We start from the raw sequence: 26,168 nt of genomic DNA on the forward strand, positions 1-26,168 counted from the left end.
TTAGATTTTTGTGGAAAACACGTAGAGCGGATTTGTCAAGTATTTCGGATGTGATTTCGATCATATGCGGAATTATTTATTGGATTATGTGAACACACGTAGATGCATCGAGCATTCGCACAAAATTCGCTATGATTTCTGGCCGATATTTGATTGCAAATAAACCACCATTAATAAATCTTTCAACAGATTATTATCAGTTCTGATGATAAGCATCTACAGTGATAGGACACGACACGATGCAAGCATGCATGCAGCCTTTAAATCGTACTGATAGCCGTTGGTATTACGTACTTTGAATGACTATTATGGCAATAATCACAAGCGCAGTCTACCGCTCCCTTGTAGCAGACTTTCCAGCGAAAACAAGCGACATTATCTTACCGTTTCACGTCAAAACACCGTCCTCTTTCTGTCGCTATTTCCCACCTTTCAAACAAAACAACTCGTAACCGAGCGAGGAAATGACTTGAATGATAAACTCTCACGGTATCAAAACACTTTAGTGAATTCCGCAAGGATTCCAACAGACAATTAAGATTTTAAATATTGCCCTTTGCCCCATAAATGGATATTTTCCATCAGAACTCTTAAGATCAGCCTGCCTTTGCTTGACAGGTATTTTCAAGAAATATAAATACGTTATTTTTATTTGAAGGTAATGTTATGACTTATTGCTCTGTTATTTTAGTCTTTAGATATCTTCATAGATGTAAAGGTTACAAGGTCTTCGAAATCTGTAAAAATTTTCTGTATTCAAACGGAGGCGATCCATTTTTTACAGATTTATTGAAATCTACCTCGAGAATTACAAGGGAATTTGTAACCACGCATCAATTTTCGCATCCAAGGATTAAAAAAATCATTGAAAAAAAGTTTCGTAAAAATGATCACAATCTGGCATTTAGAAAGCTTCATTATGGATTAAGGTATTTAAACAGAGGATTATCTAAAATGCTTTGTCGACTAAATTTGAACAACATGTCTCAGACTTGGCTCTTTTCAAAACACCACGTACGGTTCGTGCAAATCATGTATATTTTAAAACGGTTTCCAAATATGATCGAGTATAAAGTATCTGTACATCCGAATTGACGTGGGCGAACGTGAGGATATTGCTCGCTTATTTAAACAAGGAAAACACACACAACGTATCCGCCTACATATTCCTAACTTTCCCAGCCACCTTGATGAATGATTTCTTGATTTGTGTTCACAACGGTGCAGTATAGTTTCCGGACGACATGTATTGCGAGTCACGCGTCTTTGGGTCTCAACCAAGGTATTTTTCATCACCAAACAAAGCTTTGATAGTTGGCTAGGGTGCGACCCAGTATCGCTTATTGAAACATCCCTCTGGGTAGAATGACGAGCTTTCACTCTTCACATGACGATATTGGATGCAACTGCACCTCCCGGCAAATTAAGTGCTGTGTTATCATCTACCAAGTATCGGTTAAGAAGCTATTTCTAATCCCCACCTTAGCCCAGACAAATTCGTCCGGCCCTAAGGCTAATATATTCCAATAATAAGATTATATTCGGTCAGACATATCACAGGACATATTAGGAAAGTTAGGGGATAACCAATCGGATTATCTATTTCATCATTACTTTGCATTCAAAATCTACTTCACACTCCATTAAACAGCTTTATTCATTCCGTCTTATGGTAAACAATCTCAGATCTTATCTTGCAAAGATACGCTCGTTCCTTCTTAAACATTCAAGTTAACACATTTAGGGCGGCCTGTGCCTTTTCGCCAAGCGCTGTGAACATACTATCTTTTCTATCCAGGTCATTTTCAGATTTCGTCACGACATCTTCTAAGCTGTCTGTAATATCCCCAACCAAGCACTGGACCCCGCTCTCAGTCATTTGTAAACTTTCATTCTTTTTCAAATAAGTTTCATCTCTTATTGAACGCATTTTACTAAACATGCTCATCTTTCGCTTTCTAGGGCGTGCTGTGTCCGTATTCTCCAGTCCCCGAGTATCGGGTTGCGCTCGTTTGGCGCTCACGGTGAACACCAAGACCGCTGCCACCAATTCTGTGACTCGCAATGCGGACTGCAGGCTCCACCAGGGCCAAGGATCAACGTACGTGACGTCAGAATAAACACCGAAGACGCCAGCCGCGGAGTAAATATACACTGCACTTGTAATAATATTTGAGGCTCCTGAAGCGTGAATCAAATATATATACCATCGTCCTTCTTGAGACACTTCGTTTTTGACGCCAGATTTGAAGATCAGCTGATCAAGCTGTAGCCAATCAGGAAATAGAAGATCCCCAAAACAGCGCACCAGGTGATAAAGAATATTTGGCAGAACAACAGCATTGCTTTTGCTTCAACAAACGACGAGGTCGGAGGTCAGGACGAAACCGAAATGAACGTAAATTACTGGGATGATTGTTGAAGGTTTCTGCAAGCGTTGTGGGGCAATGGATAATCTGTAGGTCTCGAGTAGTGAGAGGATTACTAAGGAATCGGCCGCCGTTAAACATGGGTCTGTCAGCGACCACAAAATGCGCATGAGTTTGATTGGCGTACCCACCACAGTTCCCTGGTGGTATGGATCAATTGCGAGGACAAACGCTCTGGTGAAACCACAGACGACCATCATGAGGTTCAGACTTACGCTCAGGTATTTCCCTCGAAGTCCATCAGCAATATTTACAACAACATAGTACAAGGCATAAGCAAATACGATGAAGAAACAAACAGCGAATGCGTAGATATGAAACTCCCAAGCTAAGCCCCACGTTTCGTAAGCATCGTCCCAGTAAGGCCCAGGCTCCGGCCAATCTTCCGGCACAGACTCGCTTCCAGGCTCGGTCTCGGGCTCTGGTGTACCGGCAGGTTCTTCAACGGCAGCTGCAAGGAATCCAGGAAGTTTGCCCCCAGGAAAAATGCCCTGAACTGGAAACCCTTCTGTGAGTTTTGTGGCTTTGAACAGAAACGTTATCTGTCGAAAGTTTAGAACATTTTTTACTGTAAATAAACTCTGTTGAATGCCTATCTTTATTGACAAGCATGTTTTAAAGCGGTCAAAAAAATCAAAATCTATCCATCTGTCACACAACAGGCCCCTGGGGTAGATCTTTGAGGGTATTACTGCAGGTCGAGATAATTCAGGAAACACGAGCCATGTGAATTTCAAACTACTCAACTTACAGCAGACTTACCAACAGGAACCACGACATCCTCGAGAGACAAATTGCCTCTGTATCGTTCAACGCAGGCAGGGGTTGCAAATCATTCTAATTTGAATTAGTTGCGTCATAATAAAACGCATCACATGCGCGACACGTGATCTTGAGGATCCTGGATATCAATGCATGTAGCAAACCCCCTGAGCTGTTCTAGTATAGGTCAGTGAGGAAACCTTTACGTCATGAAAACGTGTGTTTTTTGAAGACGTGACCTGAACCGTTGCTAAATTTCGTTCAAACTTTCGTCAAACACCTGCTGTTAGCTCTGTTATCAAATGAAATGCATAAACATCTCTTGTGATGTTTAATAAAAACTGGGTACCGCTGGCGAGACGCCGATTTATCTTTAGCGAACTAATGATCCTCTAAATCCACTTGATCATGAAGGGCCTTCAAAAATCGTCAGCGCTGATCAGCATTCACAAAAGATAATAAAATCATCGATAATTTGCACGAGCGTGTGGGGAAAATAGAACGCTGAATTATTGAAATGAACATTGCCTGGATATTAATAGTTAACGCTGGAATATGACGTTGTCTTTAATTAATAGCTATCAGCATAAGGTAACGGCTATATTATAGCCGCTATAACCCATACTAGAGAGTTTTGCAGGTAAAGAAATATTTATTTATTTATGCGCCCAAAATTTTCGGCGTTATTACATTAACGCCTGTTTATATACAATAAAACGTAACGCTAGCTTTTGACAAAGAAAAATGACAAAATTAAGAGGCCATTGCTTGAGATGCAAATGTGATTTAAGCGTCTTATTCCATTCCAACATTTAATTTACTTTTGTTTGTCTACGAGCTAGAGACAGGTGCGTGTATCATTCAGCAAATTGGACGGACGATCTTTTTCTTCTGGGCGCACAATTACATATATGAAAAAAGGCTCCGAATGAAAGATATTGAAACACCATATGTACATGTAAGTATGTTTCATATTTTTAGCATTTGCGAGAAATTATTCGGGAGAGAAAAGTTGGAACTCGATAGAATTTTGAAATCGTAAGGATCTCATCGTTTTAATTTCAATATCACCTTCCGCTTTACATGAGAACAATTTCTCCCAAAGAGCTCAAAATGACATCGAGAATTTATCGTGACAAATTTTCAATGAAGTTCTGAAGATATCAATCAGGAAGCGGAACGCCAAAGCTCAGAGAAAACCGGGCTTTACTTTCATTTTAATTTCGTATGTCCCATATTTGACAGCCCGGGATGTGGCATAGAAACGGTAAACACGACGAAAATCTGAGAACGATGAGTGGTAAACTCGATTTATGCGACAAATATATCAAGGGGACTTTTAACCTAGTAATAAATAAACCTGTTTAATTTTAAAAACCGACGTATATCAGATCCAACCGAGGATTATGGTCGATTAAAGTATATTTATACTTTAGATTAAAACAAGCTTAAATTCCATATATAAAAAAATTATATAACATGTTTGCTGTTAAAAAAATCGGGAATTTAAGATGGAGAGTTTAACTAAAAAGCAAAAAGCAATATAGCCTATATTTGAAAATATATGTAACTTCTGTGTTGTACAGACACAGCTTTTTCATTTCATTCATCGATTTTAAAAACATTTTACACCCGGATAGAAGGTCAGACGAAACAAACTGCTTGAAAATTTCTGCATTGTTTTAGCCAACGGAAATAAAATTTCATGTGAATGCGTCATTTGTTGTAGGAATGTAGGCACATGCATGCATATATCTATATATATCAACTAGATTTTTTATTTCAGCGAATATTGAGTAAATTGTTTAAATACGCCTTTCAACTTCGTTAATATTAATGCCAATCAGTGGTTCAAGGAGCCCAATATTCCTAATTTCAAGTCTGACAGCTTCATAATGAATGGATCATCAGCGCGCAAATATCAGTTTCCTGCTCTAAGAGTTGTGCCGAATCTTCTTTTCACAGAGATATCATCTGCATGAAGATCTGACGTTTTGGTGGGCAACGATCAGTTTAGGAGACTCCAAGTAGAACAATGAATCATTCATCAAGGTTTCTTATCGCGACATTAATCTTCGCTTGGGTAAGTGCTATAATTATGAATGTAAATGCTAGCTTTTTTAAAATTTATGATAATTATACTAAGTATCATTGTGAAATGTGGAATTTATCATGAATTTATTTTCGACACTTTCAGTGGGCGTTGAAAACGATATTAATCTCCCTTTATTTTTATCCAGATCTTTGTTGCGAACACCGAAGAACCCAGCCTAATAAACAGATCAATACAAGTGGAAAATGGAGTCGATATGACTCTTCCACTTCGTATACGAAAGAATGTGGACGAGAGATTAAATTTCACTACATCTGAACCTAGTCCTGAAGGTGATGGTACATCTGAACCTAGTCCTGAAGGTGATGGTACATCTGAACCTAGTCCTGAAGGTGATAGTACATCTGAACCTAGTCCTGAAGGTGATGGTACATTTGAACCTAGTCCTGAAGGTGATGGTACATCTGAACCTAGTCCTGAAGGTGATGGTACATCTGAACCTAGTCCTGAAGGTGATGGTACATCTGAAACTAGTCCTGAAGGTGATGGTACATCTGAACCTACTCCTGAAGGTGATGGTACATCTGAACCTACTCCTGAAGGTGATGGTACATCTGAACCTAGTCCTGAAGGTGATGGTACATCTGAAACTAGTCCTGAAGGTGATGGTACATCTGAACCCAGTCCTGAAGGTGATGGTACATCTGAACCTAGTCCTGAAGGTGATGGTACATCTGAACCTAATCCTGAAGGTGATGGTACATCTGAACCTAGTCCTGAAGGTGATGGTACATCTGAATCTAGTCCTGAAGGTGATGGTACATCTGAACCTAGTCCTGAAGGTGATGGTACATCTGAACCTAATCCTGAAGGTGATGGTACATCTGAACCTAGTCCTGAAGGTGATGGTACATCTGAACCTAGTCCTGAAGGTGATGGTACATCTGAACCTAGTCCTGAAGGTGATGGTACATCTGAACCTAGTCCTGAAGGTGATGGTACATCTGAACCTAGCCCTAAAGGTGATGGTACATCTGAACCTAGTCCTGAAGGTGATGGTACATCTGAACCTAGTCCTGAAGGTGACAGTACATCTGAACCTAATCCTGAAGGTGATGGTACATCCGAACCTAATCCTGAAGGTGATGGTACATCTGAACCTAGTCCTGAAGGTGATGGTACATCTGAACCTAGTCCTGAAGGTGATGGTACATCTGAACCTAGTCCTGAAGGTGAAGGTAAAAGTGAGCCTGAACCACAACCTGAAACATGGCCGGAACCAGGTCCTGAATGGGAGAAAGCTTACAAATTGTGGAAGGGTGCATGGCCTGCACATAATTACATATTTGCAATAATATTTCTGCTGATGGCTTTCTATTCAGGATATTACGTCGTATTCAATGTCAAAGATGGTCTACGTAAGAAATATCTTAGCATCTCATTAAATGTTATGATGTTCATTTTATCCATAACACGATCATTTGTATTATTCCTGGACCCATATCACCAGGGAACTTTATTGAAAGAAAAACTTATTCTTCATATGATGTGGTCGATTGGAACTCCGTGTTTGCTGGCTTCGGATTCGCTGTGCATCCTGGCTCTAGCGGAATCGGCAAACGTGAATTTAACACATCAACGTTTTCAACGTTTGTCAAATATTTTGGTTGTAATCTCCCTACACTTTGTCTTAGTCATAACCACAGATATCGTCGTGTCAGCGCATATGAGCGCTAAAGTGATGATCTTATATTGCCAAGTATTCTCCATCATTTGGGGAATGTTACTGAGTTATTGGTATTTCACTCTCGCCCACAAAATCAACAACGTCTTGTTCAAAGCGGCTGGTCGACGTAAGACACGAGGAGACCGTATTTACTTGTTGCTCATCTACCTTTCCAGTGCTGCAAACCTTTTCGCATGTATTCTGATCATTTACTCAGCGGCTGGAGTGTTTGGAATCTACTCCGAAGTAGAGTTTGTCGAGGCATGGCCATGGTTTACTCTACAAACTGGCATGCGAACTTCAGAGGTCTTTGCAGCGGTGCTTGTTTTTACTGTGAGTGCAAAGCGTAATAGGATGAAGAACAAGGTTCACAACGTCATCGTGTGTGGAGAGAAACAGGAGGGGAGGGAATCGAGCGATACTATAAGCACCACACCGACAGTGAATAATTTGTACCCCTCAGCTAGGAATAGACGAATGAGTATGTTTTCAGCTGTGCACTTGTCGAAAATTTCGGCACAAGACGATGCTGGCAATGGTCAACAATTAAACACTCCCTCATGGCAGCCACCTTCCTTAGGAAGCAGATTAACCCCTGCGGAAGTAAATCGGTCCATAAAGTTGACGAATGAAAGCTCAATCATACCCACAGGAGGTAGACGAATGAGTATGTTTTCACAACTGCAAGAGCTAAAGCTTTCAGCTAATGGCAACAATTCTATACCACCTTCATCGGAAATGACACAGAAGACACGTCCTGTATCAAAGAACAGCATGTCACCAAGCAATGGAAGAATGAGCATGTTTTCACAACTGCAAGAGCTAAAACGTTCAGCTCATCCCAACAATTCTATACCACCTTCATCGGGAAAAACACAAAAGACACGTCCTGTATCAAAGAACAGCATGTTACCAAGCAATGGAAGAAGGAGCATGTTTTCACAACTGCAAGAGCTAAAGCTTTCAACAGAAGCGCGCCAAGTACCAGAGAATTACGACACTAATCATCAAGAAAACGATGAAGAAGCTGGAACAAATGATTCAGGTATTTTCTCAGGATTACATCATTTGCTAGTTTCCTACAGGAAGAAGCGTAAAAAATCGTCAGTTGCGTCGGACGAGTTTGGGAGAAACAACAACCGTTTCAACTTATTTTCAAAAGTTTTCGACACTAAAGTTGGAGCAGCGACTACCAAGTCACAAAAAGAACCAGTTCAAAAACTAAACAGGATAAATCAGTTATGTCGGTCGGTAGAGTCGGTCCGCGCAGACGTGCACGTGAATGACACGGTTCATACGCATGGGAATATGGCAGAGAAGAACGTGAATGACACGCATTATGAACACGAGAACATGACAGACGAGCACGTTTCTGACACGACTAATACACACGATCACTTCACCGAAACATATGTAAATATGACAGATGGACACGTGAGAGACACGCATAATGTGTGCAAAATTACGAGAGGCAACGAGTGTAGAAGTTCACGAAGGAGCCTGTTCGCAGGTCTACATGGAAAAGAAAAACTGGATGAGATGAAAATCATCGAAGATGTGGAAGAAGAGGAGGAGGACTAAACACTAGGATACCATTAAACAGAAAACAAATGAATGCAAATTATTAAACTTGTGTTTTCTTAGACACAGATCACTGTCTGTGCTGAGTAAAGCGAACAGTGCACATTTTATCCGTTCGAATTTGCGTAAAAGTGAAAGTGCAGAACCTGTTTCCTGTTTTTTTGGTAACATATGGGTAATCTTGGTAGCATATTTTATATTTTGAAAACTGAACAGGACACACAATTATAATGCAACTTTCATTTACATCTATCGGCAACAGTTGAGCTACGGTCTCCAAAATTGTTTCTTCCTGTAAATATTAAGCTAAAGAACCAATCATCACATAGTTGGTAATAATTACGATTATCTCGGAATATGGCAGTTTTCTTGATAAAATGTGGCATAACACTTATCAATTCCGTCTGGTCCAGTTTTTTTTTATTTATCTTTATCCCTGTATCATCCCTCAGTTCAAAAGTATCCACATTTCCTCGCCGCCTCCATGCCCACATGATTCAGTTTTACTCCTTTTTTCTTCGCTGTGTCCGCTGTCTTTATTTTCTGTATCCCCAATCTTAGTTTGTTCTGCATGATTCAATAAGATCTTCTGCTTCTTAACTTCTGACGAATCCGTCCTTCAAGAAGCATCTTTCTTCCCAGATCCACGCCCTCTGTCTTTGCCCTGAGATAAGTAATCTTGCCACGTCATGACAGACAGCAACAAACCCCGACGTCTCTTCGCCATTTAGCGTCGTTGTTAAGCGACTTTTGTTTGGTTTACGAATGTTACGATGACATTTTGTGCAAATTTCAGGTTATTAAAACCTTCCTGGAGTATTTTCGCCCTTGCTATAACTCGGCGAGGGCTCAATAATTGTTTAATGATAATTTTAGCAATTTAGTCGAAAACTGCTTTTGATTGAAAAGTTTCAAGTTCTCTAGCACGCAAACTGGCCTAACTCTTGCTTGGCGTAGAATCTTCGTGCAAATTCTCAGAATTTGAAATTAAAAACAAACAATTTAGCATCGTACAAGGTCGAAGTTCTTGTCTTACGACAACCCGACTGTTTCCAAGGCAACTCGGGCAGCGACTTAAAAGCATCTGTCCAATTATGAAAAAACAGTTCCACATGTATGCATTGTAGCTGTAAGCACACTTAAGATACAGTATGTCATCTATAATTTCGTACGGTATATCCATTTGGAAACGTAACAAAATGTAGCATAAAAACAGTAAACGTTGCAAAATATCGAGGGAAAAAGACCGAAGTGGTAAACTCAATTATCTATGCGAGAAAATAAAAGGACACTCTCAAGCTGGTGATATTGATAAACAAGTTAAATAACAGGTTATGCGTGAGCCTCGTCCAATTTTCACATCAAGTATATGAGACAAAGATCATAGTTGGCTAAAGGTAAATATAGTAAAATTTTACCCCAGTTTAGACTTCATATGTATGGCAGTTTATATAGTGATATATGGTAAACTCAATTATCTATGCGAGAAAATAAAAAGGACACTTTCAAGCTGGTGATATTGATCAATAAGTTAAATAACAGGTTATGCGTGAGCCTCGTCCAATTTTCACATCAAGTATATGAGACAAAGATCATAGTTGGCTAAAGGTATATAGTAAAATTTTACCCCAGTTTAGACTTTATATCTATGGCAGTTTATATAGTGATATATACGTATCGGACGAATTTATAGGACCGTGTTCGAGTTCATCTTGCTTCCTCGCGCGAACACATTGAACCAGTCAAATTTTAATCCATTTTTACAGGGTGAACACCTGAACTATAGACAAATTCGACAACGATCCCAGATTCGTTCAGTCCCGTGTGAACGTAGCATTAAAATGCTTGTCAACATATACTAAGTCTATATTTGAAAATAAGCAAATAAAAAGCCTTCTATATGCTGTATAGACACAGTTTTTTTTATTTATCAATTTCAAACATTTTAGATCCGGGTAAAAGCTAGAACAGGGGAAATATCATGGCGAACAATTACTTTGCATTGTATTATTTACATCATCGGAATAAACAATTCAGCTTTAGTCATGCAGTATTTTGACGGCATTTTTATTAAATCGTCAAAACGAGGCTACGTGATGTCTATAACAACAAACTCCTGGAAGAAATTGCTTGAAAATTGCTACATCTTTTCAGCTCACAATAATAAAATTGCACGAGAAATGCGACATGTGTTGTAGCAACATATACAAACCGAATTTTTTTATCTCGGCAAATATATTCTGTAAAATTACTGACATCTTCGTTTAAATGCATAATCAACGCTAGAAGCTCATTTCCTCTGCTTTTCGAGTTTTTAATCTTCTTTTCAGAGAGATATCATTGCCATCTGCACACAGATGTGACGCCTTCGGATCAATTTAGGCGACTCCAAGTTGAACAATGAATCATTCATCAAGGTTTCTTATCGCGATACTCATTTTAGCTTTGGTAAGTGCTGAATTATGAATGTAAATGCTAGCTTGTTTAAAATTTATGATAATTAAATAAAAACGACGGTAGCATTATGAAATGTGGAATTTAACAGCCTGGGTATTCATGACACGGTTAAAACGATAGAAATATCCCTATATTCTTATTGCAGGTCTTTGTTGCGAACACTGAAGAAGACAGCCTAATAAACAGATCAATACAAGTCGAAAATAGAGTCGTTAGAACTCTTCCATTCCGTATACGAAAGAATGTGGACGAGAGATTAAATTTCACTGCATCCAGTACATCTGAACCTAGTCCTGAAGGTGATGGTACATCTGAACCTAGTCCTGAAGGTGATGGTACATTTGAACCTAGTCCTGAAGGTGATGGTACATCTGAACCTGAAGGTGATGGTACATCCGAGCCTGAAGATGATGGTACATCTGAACCTGAAGGTGAAGGTAAAAGTGAGCCTGAACCACAACCTGAAACATGGCCTGAACCAGGCCCTGAATGGGAGAAAGCTTACAAATTGTGGAAAAGTGCATGGCCTGCACATAATTACATATTTGCAATAATATTTCTGCTGATGGCTTTCTATTCAGGATATTACGTCGTATTCAATGTCAAAGATGGTCTACGTAAGAAATATCTTAGCATCTCATTAAATGTTATGATGTTCATTTTATCCATAACACGTTCGTTTGTATTATTCTTTGACCCATATCACCAGGGAACTTTAATGAAAGAAAAACTTATTCTTCATATGATGTGGTCGATTGGAACTCCCTGTTTGCTGGCTTCGGATTCTCTGTGCATCCTGGCTCTAGCGGAATCGGCAAACGTGAATTTAACACACCAACGTTTTCAACGTTTGTCAAATATTTTGGTTGTAATCTCCCTACACTTTGTCTTAGTCATAACCACAGATATCGTCGTGTCAGCGCATATGAGCGCTAAAGTTATGATCTTATTCTGTCAGGTATTCTCCGTCATTTGGGGATCGTTCTTGGGTTTCTGGTACATTGCTCTCGCGCAAAAAATGAACAAAGTCTTGTTCAAAGCGGCTGGTCGACGTAAAACACGAGGAGACCGTGTTTACTTGTTGCTCATCTACCTTTCCAGTGCTGCAAACCTTTTCACATGTGTTCTGATCATTTACTCAGCAGCTGGAGTGTTTGGAGTCTACTCTGAAGTAGAGTTTGTCGAGGCGTGGCCATGGTTTACTCTACAAACTGGCATGCGAACTTCAGAGGTTTTAGGGGCTCTGCTTGTTTTTACCGTGAGTGCAAAGCGTAATAGGATGAAGAACAAGGTCGACATCATCATCGTGTGTGGGGAGACAACGGAGGGGAGGGAATCGAGCGATACTTTAACAACAACGCAAACACTTAATAATTTGCACGGTCAACATTTAAACATTCCCTCATGGAAGCGACCATCACATACGTCAGCAGATAACAGCGAAGGTTCACGCTCCCCCCGTGCACGAAAAATGAGCCTTTTCTCGGAACTGCACGAGACCAAGTTATCAGCAACAGGTGTAGGAAAGACACAACAACGAAACTCCTTCCTTATAAGCAAAACGTCCGGTAAAATGGCTGGAAATTTGAACGTGCACCCAACAAATAACAACGTGTCTGGGAATGGTAGACGGATGAGTATGTTTTCACAGTTACAAGAACTAAAACTTTCAGCCATCGGAAATGATTCAGACGTGCACGTGAATGACACGGTTCATACGCATGGGAATATGACAGAGAAGAACGTGAACACGAGAGACGAGCACGTTTCTGACACGACTAATACACATGGTCATGTCACCGAAACATATGAAAATATGACAGATGGACACGTGAAAGACACGCATAATGTATGGAAGATTACGAGGAGCAACGAGTGTAGAAGTTCACAAAGGAGCCTGTTCGCAGGTCAACATGGAAAAGAAAAACTGGATGACATGAAAGTTTTGGAATATAAGGAAGACTAAAAAAACTACGAAGCCTGAATGGAGAACTTTCCTAGCTACACGACGATTAATACAGTCATCTGGGACTGAGAACTTCCAAGCTCAACCCCCTAGAAAATCCTATGACACCCCTCCTCCCCTTGCACGTTGTATCACATTGTATATTTTGAAAACAGAACACGACACACAAGTATAATACATAATTTATTCGCATCAAAATCGGGCCATTATATAATGCTTATCTGTAAGAACCATAAAATTTAGATTACATGATATTCTATACAAACAATTATACCGAACCTAAACTGACAATAAACGTCTGTATATATTGTAGTGCATGTGTGATTATAATATTTATATACATTAATACATATATTTTAACCAAAGTAGAAGTTTTTCTCAACAACTGATCCTAACACTGCCCAAAATCCGTCATCTACAACTTACCACAGTTAAACACTTGACTCCATTATTATTTCTCCCTGTAAATATTAAACACAACAGCCTATCACACGGTTGGTAATAATCACGATTATCTCGGAAAATGGCAGGAAATTGCCTGAAATTACAGATAGAATATCACTTACAGATTTCGACGGGACCACCTCTTTTGTATCCTTCTCTATCCCTGTATCCTCCTTCGGTTCAGAAATATCCATCTTTTCCTCGCTGTCTTCATGTTCACATGATTCAGTTCCACTCTTTTGTCTTTCGATGTGTCCGCTGTCTTTATTTTTTGTCTTCTCAATCTTAGCTTGTTCTGCTTTATGTTTCTCTGCCTGAACCAATAAAGTCGTCGGGTTCTTTTCTTGCTTCTTTACTGAAGGCGTCTTTCCAGAAGCGTCCTTCCTCGCAGAGCCACGCCCTCTGCCTTTGCTCCGAGATCCTGCCCCATTATGACCAGGAGCAACTGACCCTGACGTCTCTCCAGAATTTGGCTTCGTTTTTGAGAGGCCTTGGTTTGGTTTACGAACGACAGAATTGCTCTCACTACTTCCAGTATCTTCTTTTTTCTCCGCTGCAGAACTGGGTTGCTTTTTCTTTGAAGGAGGCGCATGTCCCGAAGAACCGGTCTTACCAAATCCGCGCCCTCTGCCTTTAGGATTTTTCTTTTCATGATCAGTAGTAGTACCTGTCCCTGGCATCTTTACGGACTTCGTTGTTGAGTCACCCTGGTGTGCACCGGCAGGTTCATCCTCGCTAATCTCAGAACCTTTCTTCTTACTTATCGTACAAGGAAAGTAGTGAAGCATTAACTTCTCATAAATATCCAAGTCGTCTTGTAAAAATACGCAAAAAATAATGCGACCATCCTAAACCAGTTAAAAAATACTCAGTCCTTTTCTGTTGTATCGGAATTAATGAGCTGACGTTTCTTGTGGAAACGATAAGTGAAAGTATTCCGCCAAATATTTAGCAAACTGCGAAGCTTTATTACTATTCGCACTATATGTCTATGAGAATTTTATTTTTTTAATTTTAGGTTTATTGAAATCTCCCCTCAGGTAATTTTTTCGCCATAGCTAGACCACAATTTTCTTTCTCAAGGGCAATAATGGTTGCTAATAAGAAGACGAAAAACTATAATTCTGTACTGCAGCTGAATTAAGAGTCTAGAATACAAAGTGAGACCTAGTTAGACTAGTTATCTTTCTCTGCATGATGATCATCATCTATGCCATGGGATATACAAATTATGTTGTTTGAACTCAGAAGATAAATTGTTGTAATGGTGCTCTTTACTCTGAGGTATTAGTGATCTCATGATGTGCAAATTTTATGTTATTATCATTATTCATTTCTTTAGAAATTTAATGTTTTCACAGTCAATGAAAACCAAATTTTAGCATAGCATGACTAAATTGTCAGGCTGGCTACGCCACTGTAGTTAATTTTAGGAGAAGGAATAATTTAGTATCATATATAGTAAACATACCCAGTCTTTGTTCTTGTCCAACCACAACCTCACTGTTTCCAAGGCAACCTTGGATGCTGCTTCGTAAGGATAACCTGGGAGAGAGATCAGTCCAGTGTAAAAGTTCAGTCAGAAAAAAAAAGTTTTTCACTGCAATAACCAGCGATTCAAAAGTGCATACCATATATCCCTGTTGATATGCAACAAAATGCCTGCAAAAAATGAAATAAAAAATCTTTAGAGAACTATAATTAGTGAATTAAACAGCCGAAATGGTTAGCTCTAGGCTGACATAATGATTGAAAACATACCATTGAACTGAGTTCATTTTTTTTCATCAGATCGAGACACAAGTTGTAACAACTTTCTAACAAAGACTTGCATTCTCCTATTGGACCAACTGTGTGAATGATATCTTAACAACACCAAATAAAATCTTAGTTTATTTTTTCACACTTTGAAAGAACGGTCTTGATATGTCAAAATTATTAAACTACAAGAAATTATTAGGTAATTCCTTACTTTTAGCTGGCAGTTTGTGTCCTTTAGAAAGTTTTAACAAAAAGTGAAGAAAGAGATTAAAAATTTACAAAAAGATCACTTGATTATGACTTCATGAAAAAGAAGCACACATTCTTCTATACCTGACGTCATCTTGGCACTTCCTGTATCACAACCATTCAATTTTCTACATTCATCTAATAGACCCTTGCCAGCAGCCCGGTGAATACAGCCATCAACTAGACAAACATTTTCCAATTCAGAAAATATCAAAAACCATCATTCATAATACCTTTTGTTAACTGACAGTATAATATATATTGCGTCACATACCTCCACCGCCTCCGAGAAGAGTTTTATTTGCTGAAACAAAATAATCGAATTTCCTTACCCTATGAAAAAACTAGGATAGATGTATATTCATTGAAGCATCAAATGATATCTAAAGGAGCATACCAGCATTGACAATAGCATCAATTTCCAGCCACGTTATATCTCCCTGCCAGAGAGAAACCTTTTTGTTGATTTCATCAGTGAAGAACTCTTTAGTCTTTATATCTTTTGGAAGAAAACCTAAATGACAGATATATGATAGTTATGAGATCTTAGGTTTAATTTAGCTGCAATGAAAAATGGCATCCAGTGAAGAGTAAGTCTTAAAAATTCATAAGGTGAAGAATGATTATACCAATACCTTGCTTGCTCAGGAAATCATGATTATTTTTCACATACTCTGGCCAAGTTTCTATCTTATCTAATGTCAGATAGCGGTTGCCACATCTGTAGTATTTTCGTTTTTCATCCAAAGGCATGTTGCTGAAATCAGGTGTCTTTGGTTTCTTTTTTTCTTTATCTGTATTCCAGAAACACCAGGAAGCTTGCAAATAAAAAGGTAACTTGAACAGAGGGAAATTAGGATGGAAAAAAATGATCTTCAAGAAGAGAAGACATTTAGATTGCAATCTACTGTTGTACCTAAGTTTTGGAGTGAAGAATTTGAAAATCGCAGTTGACTGGACAAGTTTCTGGGTAGAGTTAAAAAGCTAGATTTTTCACATTATGGGAATTTACAATACAATACTCACTTGAATCTGGTGGATTGTTCACTGGTTCTACAGGATCAGACGGGGGTTTATTTGTTGGTTCAACATGGCCATCATTGGTGGTGTTCGTAGTATCTTCTGGAATACTTGGAAAGTCATCAGTCAACTTGTTAGGACCAGATGGAGGGCTCTTTGTCAGCCCTTCACAATTGCTTGGGTTGGTATTACTTGGCTTAACAGAGATATTTGTAGGGTCTACTGAATCATTTGGGGGATCTTTTGATGTAGGCTCAGATGAGGCACCACTTGTAATTTCCATTGGGGCATCATTGCAAGGTGTACCTGGAGGGTCTTTTGATTCATTTAACAGGCTATCTTTCAGTTCTGGAGGATCAGATGAGGCATCATTTGTAAATTCCATGGAGGCATCATTAAGACTATCTGGAGTGTCTTTTGAATTATTTGAGAGCGGATCTGTCAATTTTTTAGGATCAGGTGAGGTGACATTTGTACACTCCATAGTGATATCATTGAGACTACCTGGAGTGTCTTTTGAATTATTTGAGGGTGGTGGATCTGTCAATTTTTTAGGATCAGTTGTGGTGACATTTGTACACTCCATAGTGATATCATTGAGACTACCTGGAGTGTCTTTTGGATCATTTGAGAGCGGATCTGCCAATTTTTTAGGCTCAGGCGAGGCGACATTTGTACACTCCATAGTGATATTATTGAGACTACCCGGAATGTCTTTTGGATCATTTGAGGAGCTATCTGTCAGTATTTCAGGCTCAGATGAGGCAACATTTGTAGATTCCATGGGGGCATCATTCGGATCAATACCTGGTGTGTCTCTTGGATCCGCTGAAGAGATTTCTTTCGGTTTGTTCGAATCAGATGAGGCATCATCTTCGGGCTTCATGGGGTCATCAATGGTAGCACCTGGAGTGTTGTCTGGACCACTTGGTGGCTTATTTTGTAGTTCAGGTTCGGCAACCACCACCGCTGGTTTTTCTTCATCTTTTAATTTGTTAAGATCTATTCAGACAGAGAATAAGATGTAATGGTTTCAGAGATTTGTACAAACAGTTGCTAGGATTTATTGCAGGGGACTGAATGAAGGGTGTACGAATTATCGGAATATATGTTAGTTCAGGTAAACCAGCTGAATGCTGAGCCAAGAAAGGAAAAACGTGAATTAACGAAAGATGAAGGTAATTCTACTGCCTGCATGTGAATTAAACTGTCTTTTATTTGGCTGGTAATAAATAGTATCCAAGACGCATATCTATATTTGTCTTATGTCATATATAAACATTAAATAGTTTCTGACACGTAGTTTCTTTTAAGTTATACCTGTACTAGTTTGGTCAGCCATATTAGAAGAACACGAGCGACAGGGACTACACAAAAAATCACAAGATGTCTTTCCGCTCATTATACTTGAAACTGCTTTGCAGTTTCATTTCCACTTTCATTTTGTTTCTACCGAAATTTGTAAAACTGAAATTCTAACTCAATTTATTTGTTCCACTTTTCCAAGAAAATCATCCTCATTCCTGAAACCACAGTATTTAAGCCAGTGGTAAGCCTCGCCTTGGTGCAACTTCATGTAACAAGCAAGCTATAGAAATCATCGTGAAAAGTGGACCTCCCTTGAGGCAGAAAAGATTTTTAGAAGAATCTATTCAACCTGATAAATAAGTTATTAGAGTATTTGATTTCTAAATTTGCATTTTGTATTATACCTAGATAAGCAAGGCTCACCATATGAAATATTCTCTCTAATTTCTTTATAGTTTTAACCTCAGATTTTCCTTATTAAAACGCGTTAAAATGTCGAATGATCTATAACATTTACAAGTATTATTATATTTTGCCTGAGACGTGTTCTTAAAAAACATAGCTTTATATCACGACTCGAGTTAATGGCGCGATTAAGAATGTTTACAGTCAGAAGAGGCATGGTACAAACTTGTCACAAGAATTGGAGATCATTCTTTGGCACTCTTTTCCGACAAGCGATGATTTAAACGATGGCGTCTGTCGGAGGAGAGTGCCAAAAATCGCAGACAATGAGAATCGCAGATCTTACGATAAATGTCAATCAGGTTTGCTGGAGGCCAGGGAAGTACAGAAAAAAACAAAATGTCCATTTAGTTATCTCTGAATAGACTGAAAAGTAAAAAACTACGGCCCACATCAGTATTTGACCATCTGGCAGTGCAATGAGATAAGACCTAGTTTCCTCCTAAACACTCGTTTTTCCAAAGTGCTTAATGTCACATCAGGGCAACCGTTGTCAGAATTTGAAAACAGCCTTTAAATAATTCTGGTGTGGTTTACGGGTGGACGAACCTAAGCTGGTATAAATAATCAGTAAGCAAGTTCAAACCCTAGCTCATGGTTTGAGGTTGAATTGCAGTAAACCCCAAAAAGACGTATATATAATAACTCAGTTTTAAGCTGTGAATATAGTAATAAACAGATGTAATATATACACCGATAACACACGCGCTTGACACGTCTTCAAAGCAAATATTGCAATCAGCAGTGTTTTACATTTGATTTTTATCAATCCATTCTAACAGTCGCGCCTGAAAAGTCGTCAAATTTTGGCTATAAATGATTCAAAAACTGCTCGTATTTAGGACGGCAGAAAAATTGTCCAATTTGGGTGACAATTACTTCACGGACCAATAAGACTTGGCCATTGTGAACCACAGCAGGTGCACTGTCCGTCATATTTATCCCGGTATAAATATTTAATAAAGATAATTCTTCCCACTTTTTATAAGTCAGGCCTCGCGAGCTAGATCAGAACAATAATAATGTGATAAGGAAGCATGCGACGGTAGTAGATATTAACTCTCTTCGATTCACTTGAGGTTTGGCTGGCCAGACCGCGGCAAAACTTGGCCTCTGGGAAATTGTTCGTAAAGTCTTTGCCAAAGCCGTAAATATGGTAAGTCAGTACACTTGCATTGAGGGGATACGGGAATATTTACAGAAGATAAGAATTTAATGGACGTTTATCCACAAGGAAAGTCAGAGTTCTGCTGGTTTTTCCATGCAGTTCTTTTGTACGCAGAAGGCATTAACGTTTTGCTAAACTTGTTGCGTCTCCTCTTAATAACAGGGCGAACGGGAATTGACTGAGGATCAAGTTAAAGGTATGTTTTGAAAGCAGTTTTCCGGAGGCTTCTAATTAGGGAAACAGGCAACATTGTATTGTATAGTATATTACACTGAACACGACGTGATGCAGGTATTATTGTACATTTATCCACAAAAGAAATCTCCCTGGTTGAAACTTTAGCCGCATCGCAAAGAATTGGCATTCGTTTTGCACACAGGATACGCGCAATATGTTTTCGCTAAGTCTGATTATGTAATTTGTCGATGTATTTACGTCGGGCAATATAGCATGACGACACGATTGCAGTCGAAACTATACAATATGTAAATATCAAACTAAAAGTGTCATATAACATATATATATAAGTGATGACATCTGATACGGAGCGGTTACTGTAGAACAACCAGATGACAGTAGACTAGAGGGGTAGAGGGCTTACTGTACAATAGATGACAGTGGAAGGCTAGAGGGGAAAGCTTAGGATTAATATTTGCCGTATACTTAACAAGCATGCATGCAACAGAGATTCAAAGTGACAACAACATATTGAAATATCTCCGCAGAATTTGAAGAAGCATTTCTGCTATTCGATACCGACTGTTCGGGGACGATATCAACGGACGAGTTGGAGGTTGTGATGAATTCTCTGGGTCAACGTCCAACGGAAGAAGAGTTGAAGCAAATGATAGCAGAGGCTGATGCCGATGGTGAGAACGATAAGACATACTCTGTGAATGCATAAAAAGATTAGCTCTGTTTGTATACGTGATAAAGCTTGAAATATTCTAAGGATCTCATGCACTCATGCATGCACGCGAAATGAATATACACGTATGAGAAAATGCGAGAGGTGAGATTATTCACGCGAGAATTAAGAAATTAAAACTGGAGTTTGCAGCACAACTTTTAACATAGAAACAATCAAGCATGAGGGGTAGTCAAAACAACCATTAAGTTTGAAAAGAGGACCCGTTTTATTAATTATTGCACATAAAGCGAATACCTCAAACCTCAACTATAAGATAAAACTGTGATATGGTTTTCGCTTTCTCTCAAGCAGAACTGTCAATCACCTTTGAAGAAGATCTCAGAGGAAAATTGACCGGGTTTTTTTCGTTTATCGTAGGAAATGGCGAGGTGGATTTTGATGAGTTCCTTATTTTGATGAAAAAACAAATGCAGCACATGGATCCAGAGGATGAATTAAGGGAATTATTTCAGGTCTTTGATATGAATTCTGATGGAAAGATAAGGTAAATTATTGTTTAAACATAAACAGGGAAAGATTTAGACCGATGCTTTGAAAGAACGAATCATCGCCTTGTAATATGGCTTAGTTTGTCCTCCAAGGATATTTTTGATATAAATCACTAGCTTTTCACCGTTAACACTTGCAATTTTTGATGTGATTTTCCTCTTTTGATGGATGCGAACGAGTGGATGAGTTACTGAGGTTCAAACTAAGAGCACTCGAACATCTGAGTATTCGTAACTATTCACTCGTTTACATCCATTAAACGACAAAAACACAGCAAATATTACAAGGGTAAACAGACATTCAGAAACTACCGCAATTGTGGGTGATTGCATAATAGTACCACACACTAAACACTTTCTGCCCTTGAGTTCACACAAAACAATTCCAATCAACCACAAGGCTGGGAATGTAATCTATTCTTAGCAGTTTTCGTTGCCAGAGAGCAAATTCTGGTAACTAGTGCCTATTCAATCTATCATCGTAACTATCTCGAAGATGCAGTAAAAGGTTTTCTCGTATTCTGACTATCCTGATTAAGGAGACTGTTTGCATTGATCTGACTAATTTAAAGACATTCGCTTTCTAGCGCGATGGAGGTTCAAACGATTATGTCAAAACAAGGAGAAAGTATTAATAACGAAGAACTAAAAGAGATTATACGCGAAGCTGATCTAGACGGTGATGGCTACATTGATTTTCAAGGTGATGATTTTCTATATTGTAAAATATTTTAGTTGTTATTCTACTGAAACATTAATTTATTTTTTGTTTTTACAGAGTTCAAGCTCTTTATTAAAAATCTTGAGAAGAGTCCTGAAGGTCCTCCAGGATACTTAGTTGTACAAAAATAAGACGCTCGCCGTTCGCGTAGCGTTTGTTAGTACGCATGCGCGATGAGATTGCATGTAAATATTGCGATATAACATATTGATTTAAAATTGATTTGTAGGTATATTAGGGAAGACCGTATTTTAACAAAAATAGGTGGATTAAAATGAAGTCAAGTCTGTTAAATGTGTTAGAAATTCACACAGAACAAAGCATTTGTTTCAACCACTTTCAACACAGACCATAGCGGCCCAAAACTGCGAGAGAAATTTTTCGGTAATTTGTCAATATAATGTAATATTGTATAATTACACATTATTACACCATATTGACAGATTACCGAAACGTTTCTCGTGCGATTTTGGGCTGCCTATGCACAGATTTGACTTCCACTTTTTCTTTGATTAAGTGGGCCAAATATTGCCTTAGAACTTTATTTATACCAAATGAGTTGGACAGCATATATTCTTGCATATTCTGCAAAGAAATGGTGTTTCCTAGATGTGGCATTTTGGGTTATTTATATTTTTGATTTCATTTCATTTCAACTTCATTCTTACAGACATTAAAGACAAATGAAAATTTTTAGCTTTGTAATATTTATGGACTTAGTGTAATGTAATATAAAGAGAAAATGTATATTCAACATTTGAAGAAAAACTAGCTGTAAATATAGATTATTGCATTATTAAAATGCATGTATAGTATGCAGATACATGATTATATAACACTAGATAATTGTTGTGCATTGAAATAAATATTCCTGCTGGACAGTGTATAAAGCATGTTTGTCATTGGATATAGTCAATTCAAACGGTGTAGCAATGTTCAAGGTTGAACAGAAAATATTCAGGAAAAGCAAAATCTCATTATGAGATCCCACTCCTCCAGTAAAAAATCACCAAAATAGCATGGTTAGTTGATGTAGAGTTATTTGCAGGCACTATTATCTAAGAAAACGTCTTGCTGACTTCTAAATTTACCCCTAGTCAAGATTTGTTTGTCTTCATACCTGGTTTGATCACGCTTATAGACTGTATATCCTTTTCCTTCAAGTCCTTTAACTGTTTTTCACCTTTTCTTATCAAATATTCTATCCTTAAAATGTTAGAACGTGGAATCCTTGCATTCTTTCTAAATTCTGCTTGAACATATTCCTTAAATCCAGGTCGTCCTTCACAAGTACGTATTAACCGCCTGTACAGACTAAAAATTGATATCTGCAGTCTACTGTATCTTATGAACATCCTTGGCCAATATTGCTACCGGTGTTCGCTTCTTCTTCTTCCTCGACTTTAGATTAAACTTATACTTTATATTTATACAGAATTAACAGAGAAATAGAGTTCATAACTTCATTGCAATATTCAATGTTTATATTGTTTGTTGCTCTCTATAAAATCACGGTTTTTTCTAAAGCTTGACCCGGACAAACAGTCACGCAAATAAAAGCATAAACGTCGTCAAAACTATTTAATTTTTTTTACTTCTTTTTTTCACTCCTGACGGTCGCCATGTTTGTCAGAATTTTGATCGTTGATTTATGTAATCCTTGAGATTACGTTAGGATTAGCGTTGGAATTAGCGTTAGGATTAGGCATTAGATTAGATTTGGTTAATTCTAATTTTCACATCACAAAATGGCGGTCAATTTTCGATTTTTCGATGAATTTGACTAAAGATTTCTGGCTATCACTTTGTAATAATAATGCGTCCAGACCAGCACAAGAAAAAAAAGAACTCAGAGTATAAAAAGAAGCACGGTATTCCTTCAGAAAAAGGCAAAAAAACTGATAAAAAAGGACCAACTAACAACTACTAACCATAGGAGTGAAGAAATATCGCGCGCATCAGATGAACCAGACTTAGAATCAGATGGCGCAGATGTAAGTAAAATACAACATATTTTACGCTAAATGATAGATGATTGATAGTATTTAGACTCACTTATCTCATACACACATGCCTTGTCAATATTATTATAATTTTTTCACTTATTATTAAAAGCTGTTACAAATAACAATGACATAATATTGTCAACTTTGGGGAAAAAGTAGTATACGAAAATTCGCTAGCAGCAGTGGTCATACAAGACTCACTAGTCCTGCTGTGCATTTATTTTAACAGTTGACATATTTAACACAAATAGTTGTGTACTTTGGTAATGTGTTCAGGAATGTGTTTAGGTAGAAGATGGAAGTAGCAGTCACAAAGGAAAACGTTTCTCAAGACGAAAAATAGAAAGTAATTGGGAGAGATACAAAGATGATGATTTTGAGTTTGGTATGAGTTTATTTTAGAGAAATTACCCTAATTTTATGGTTTATAGAACTGAGATGCACCTCGGTGTTGATGACTAGTTACTAAAGATAGTTCCTGTCTTTATATATTTGCTGTTTGATATTATTCAGAAGATGAATCAAATGGTTCTTCATCCACACAAAATGCCCCCATCGGTGCTGATTTTCAAAGCCTCCTTGATAAAGCAAGTAAGAAATGAAAACATCAGTAATTAAAGACCTAAAATAGGTTTTCCAATACCATTAGACTGAAACATGAGGGAGGTTTAATGAAACATATCTTCTGATGAACTCCTAAGATGTAATTTCTTCTAATCTCTAGCCATTTCAAGTTCTCATTTCCAATTTGAGAATGAGAAAGAATGGCAAAATATTGACATGAACAAAACAAATGGCAAGGTAGGCCAAACCTCTGAACATTGCTAGGTTATCTACTTGATATATTTCATATTTCTTCATGTTTGTGAACACTTGTTGATTCTCCAGTTTTTTCTTTTAAAAAATAACATCTTTCGTTTACTAGGCTACCACATCTTTATTGTCTATTGACTGTCATGCTTTAGCACAATCTCTGAGGAACATACCACTTGCACAGCGTCTTGACATTGATGAGAAATACTCGATTGGGGTGAGATCAAGTTTTCAAGATAGTTTAGCCTCCATATCTGATAGCACCAAGATACATCATAACTGTTGACTATTTCATAATGGTTTAGGAGGTATATGGTGGAGCAAATACAAACAAAAGTACACTGGACAAACCTTTAGCTAACCATCAGATAAAAGTAAAAAAGCCCACAAATATTAACAGTGGAAAACAGGAAGAAACTGTACAGAGTACTATGAATTTTGTCTCATCTAAACCTAGCATATCTACTGATGAAATTAACAGTCATGAGGAGGGAAGCAATGTAGCAGACTTGAGAAGTGACAATGAAATAGAACAGAACAATGCATCCAATGTTGAAATCTGTTGTCGAAGATGACTTGGATTTGTTATTAGGTTTAGATAAAAATGAAGAACTGAATTCACTGGAAGAAGAAATTTTTGTAGGTGCTAAAGTAAGACGTGAATTAGTGAATATCTATACCAGGAAATGTTTGCTTTACTCCAATTTACTTATGAAATCACATGTTTTATTTCAGTGCACTTGTGCTAGTGGGAATCAAAGTGAAGAGGAAGCTACAGTAATGACGACACAGAAACCTCAATCTTCAGCAGACACAAAAGACGACTTGGAAGACTGGCTGGATTCAATCTTAGAATAATTGTTCATCAATAGAAAATTGAACTTCTGGAATTTTACAGAATATGTAAATTATCACGCCCTTGATATATTAAATTGTTGTAGGCATTATATATATTGGTTGTTGTTTCATTGTAGACTTGATTCTCTAGATGATTCTGCACAGGTTTCAGATATTTTTAATCATGCCATAAAATTTTGTTTTTCACAACTAGATATAAGTATGGAATTTAGGAAAGAATGATATATGATTACTATGTTTTTCAGTGTCTTGTCATATTCTCTAAATCAATATATCACATGGCAAATAGCTACTTTGCGCTGAATTTCAGCTGAGTATGTCAAGTCAAAATCTCAAGAATAATTTTTAATATATTGACAAAGACCACCCAAAGGGTTGATTCATTTGAACCGTCATCACCTTGAAAGAAACCTGCATAAGAACGTCTTTCAGCGTCAGGAACACTTGCATCATAATCTGAAACTACCATTATCTCGTATTTTGAAAGTGGGTGATAAACATGGCCAAAAATACCAACACCAACAGGTCGGCTGAAATCCTTTGGTATTGTTATGACATCCTGACCACACGTTGAAGATTGCAAGTCATAATCATTGTAATCTGGCTTTGGATTTGACTGTGATGCATATATGTCAGCATCACCAACAACACTGTCCATGATTAATGTTATAGTACCTTCAGTCTTCAAGCTATAATAAGTCATATTCCCTGAACCAACTTCAGCAGTGATGTAGTAAACGACTTTCTCGCAAAACCCATGACCAAATTTCGTAAGTAGAATGTACATGAATAATGTTAAACTCAGTTTTAAAAAGCTTTTCATTTTGCCTTTATTTGTTGATTTGAAGCTCCTTTAACCTTTGATTTCCGTGACTTTAGGCATAAATAAAATTTTAATAATTGAATGTATTTGAGACCCAATAATTCAAGGCTAAGTTGTCACAAAACACCCCAAAATATTA

General features: G+C 37.9%; 5 protein-coding genes and 1 pseudogene across 8 annotated transcripts; 3 read left to right on the top strand and 3 right to left on the bottom strand.

The window, feature by feature from the left end:
- Positions 1-1,612: 1,612 nt before the first annotated feature.
- On the bottom strand, positions 1,613-3,209 carry LOC114520196 (annotated as a pseudogene).
- LOC114520054 lies at positions 2,871-8,898 on the top strand. Of its 2 annotated transcripts, XM_028540257.1 has the most exons (4): positions 2,871-4,149; positions 5,157-5,274; positions 5,432-6,446; positions 6,477-8,898. In XM_028540257.1, exons 2-4 carry the CDS (start codon positions 5,227-5,229, stop codon positions 8,549-8,551), a joined length of 3,138 nt encoding a protein of 1,045 aa, XP_028396058.1. In that variant the 5' UTR covers positions 2,871-4,149; positions 5,157-5,226; the 3' UTR covers positions 8,552-8,898. The 2 variants fall into 2 exon arrangements, with proteins under 2 accessions (XP_028396058.1, XP_028396057.1); XM_028540256.1 differs by having other exon boundaries at positions 5,432-8,898.
- Positions 8,899-9,738: 840 nt separating this feature from the next.
- Positions 9,739-13,256, top strand: LOC114519944. 2 transcript variants are annotated; one of them, XM_028540130.1, is made up of 3 exons: positions 9,739-10,159; positions 10,884-10,999; positions 11,154-13,256. In XM_028540130.1, exons 2-3 carry the CDS (start codon positions 10,952-10,954, stop codon positions 12,972-12,974), a joined length of 1,869 nt encoding a protein of 622 aa, XP_028395931.1. In that variant the 5' UTR covers positions 9,739-10,159; positions 10,884-10,951; the 3' UTR covers positions 12,975-13,256. The 2 variants fall into 2 exon arrangements, with proteins under 2 accessions (XP_028395931.1, XP_028395932.1); XM_028540131.1 differs by lacking the exon at positions 9,739-10,159 and having other exon boundaries at positions 10,657-10,999.
- Positions 13,145-23,152, bottom strand: LOC114519943 (ADP-ribose glycohydrolase MACROD2-like). Of its 2 annotated transcripts, none has more exons than XM_028540128.1 (12): positions 22,650-23,152; positions 16,455-17,450; positions 16,064-16,246; positions 15,826-15,942; positions 15,703-15,732; positions 15,513-15,608; positions 15,391-15,411; positions 15,180-15,283; positions 15,050-15,080; positions 14,890-14,963; positions 13,541-14,266; positions 13,145-13,435 (listed from the first exon to the last, which is right to left on the bottom strand). In XM_028540128.1, the coding sequence occupies exons 1-12, from the start codon at positions 22,882-22,884 to the stop codon at positions 13,406-13,408; spliced, it is 2,643 nt and encodes an 880-aa protein (XP_028395929.1). In that variant the 5' UTR covers positions 22,885-23,152; the 3' UTR covers positions 13,145-13,405. The 2 variants fall into 2 exon arrangements, with proteins under 2 accessions (XP_028395929.1, XP_028395930.1); XM_028540129.1 differs by lacking the exon at positions 22,650-23,152 and adding an exon at positions 17,769-17,964.
- Positions 19,215-22,501, top strand: LOC114519946 (neo-calmodulin-like). Its single transcript, XM_028540132.1, has 6 exons — positions 19,215-19,377; positions 19,552-19,585; positions 20,115-20,258; positions 20,678-20,804; positions 21,396-21,511; positions 21,587-22,501. Exons 1-6 carry the CDS (start codon positions 19,375-19,377, stop codon positions 21,658-21,660), a joined length of 498 nt encoding a protein of 165 aa, XP_028395933.1. The 5' UTR covers positions 19,215-19,374; the 3' UTR covers positions 21,661-22,501.
- Positions 23,153-25,525: 2,373 nt separating the features above from the next.
- Positions 25,526-25,864, bottom strand: LOC114520197 (UPF0669 protein v1g209471-like). The gene has a single exon (XM_028540424.1). The coding sequence runs from the start codon at positions 25,862-25,864 to the stop codon at positions 25,526-25,528; it is 339 nt and encodes a 112-aa protein (XP_028396225.1).
- Between the last annotated feature and the right edge of the window lie 304 nt (positions 25,865-26,168).

The sequence above is a fragment of the Dendronephthya gigantea genome, unplaced genomic scaffold (assembly GCF_004324835.1).
Source record: "Dendronephthya gigantea isolate DGI-Jeju-01 unplaced genomic scaffold, DenGig_1.0 000015F, whole genome shotgun sequence".
NCBI classification, from domain to species: Eukaryota; Metazoa; Cnidaria; class Anthozoa; order Malacalcyonacea; family Nephtheidae; genus Dendronephthya; species Dendronephthya gigantea.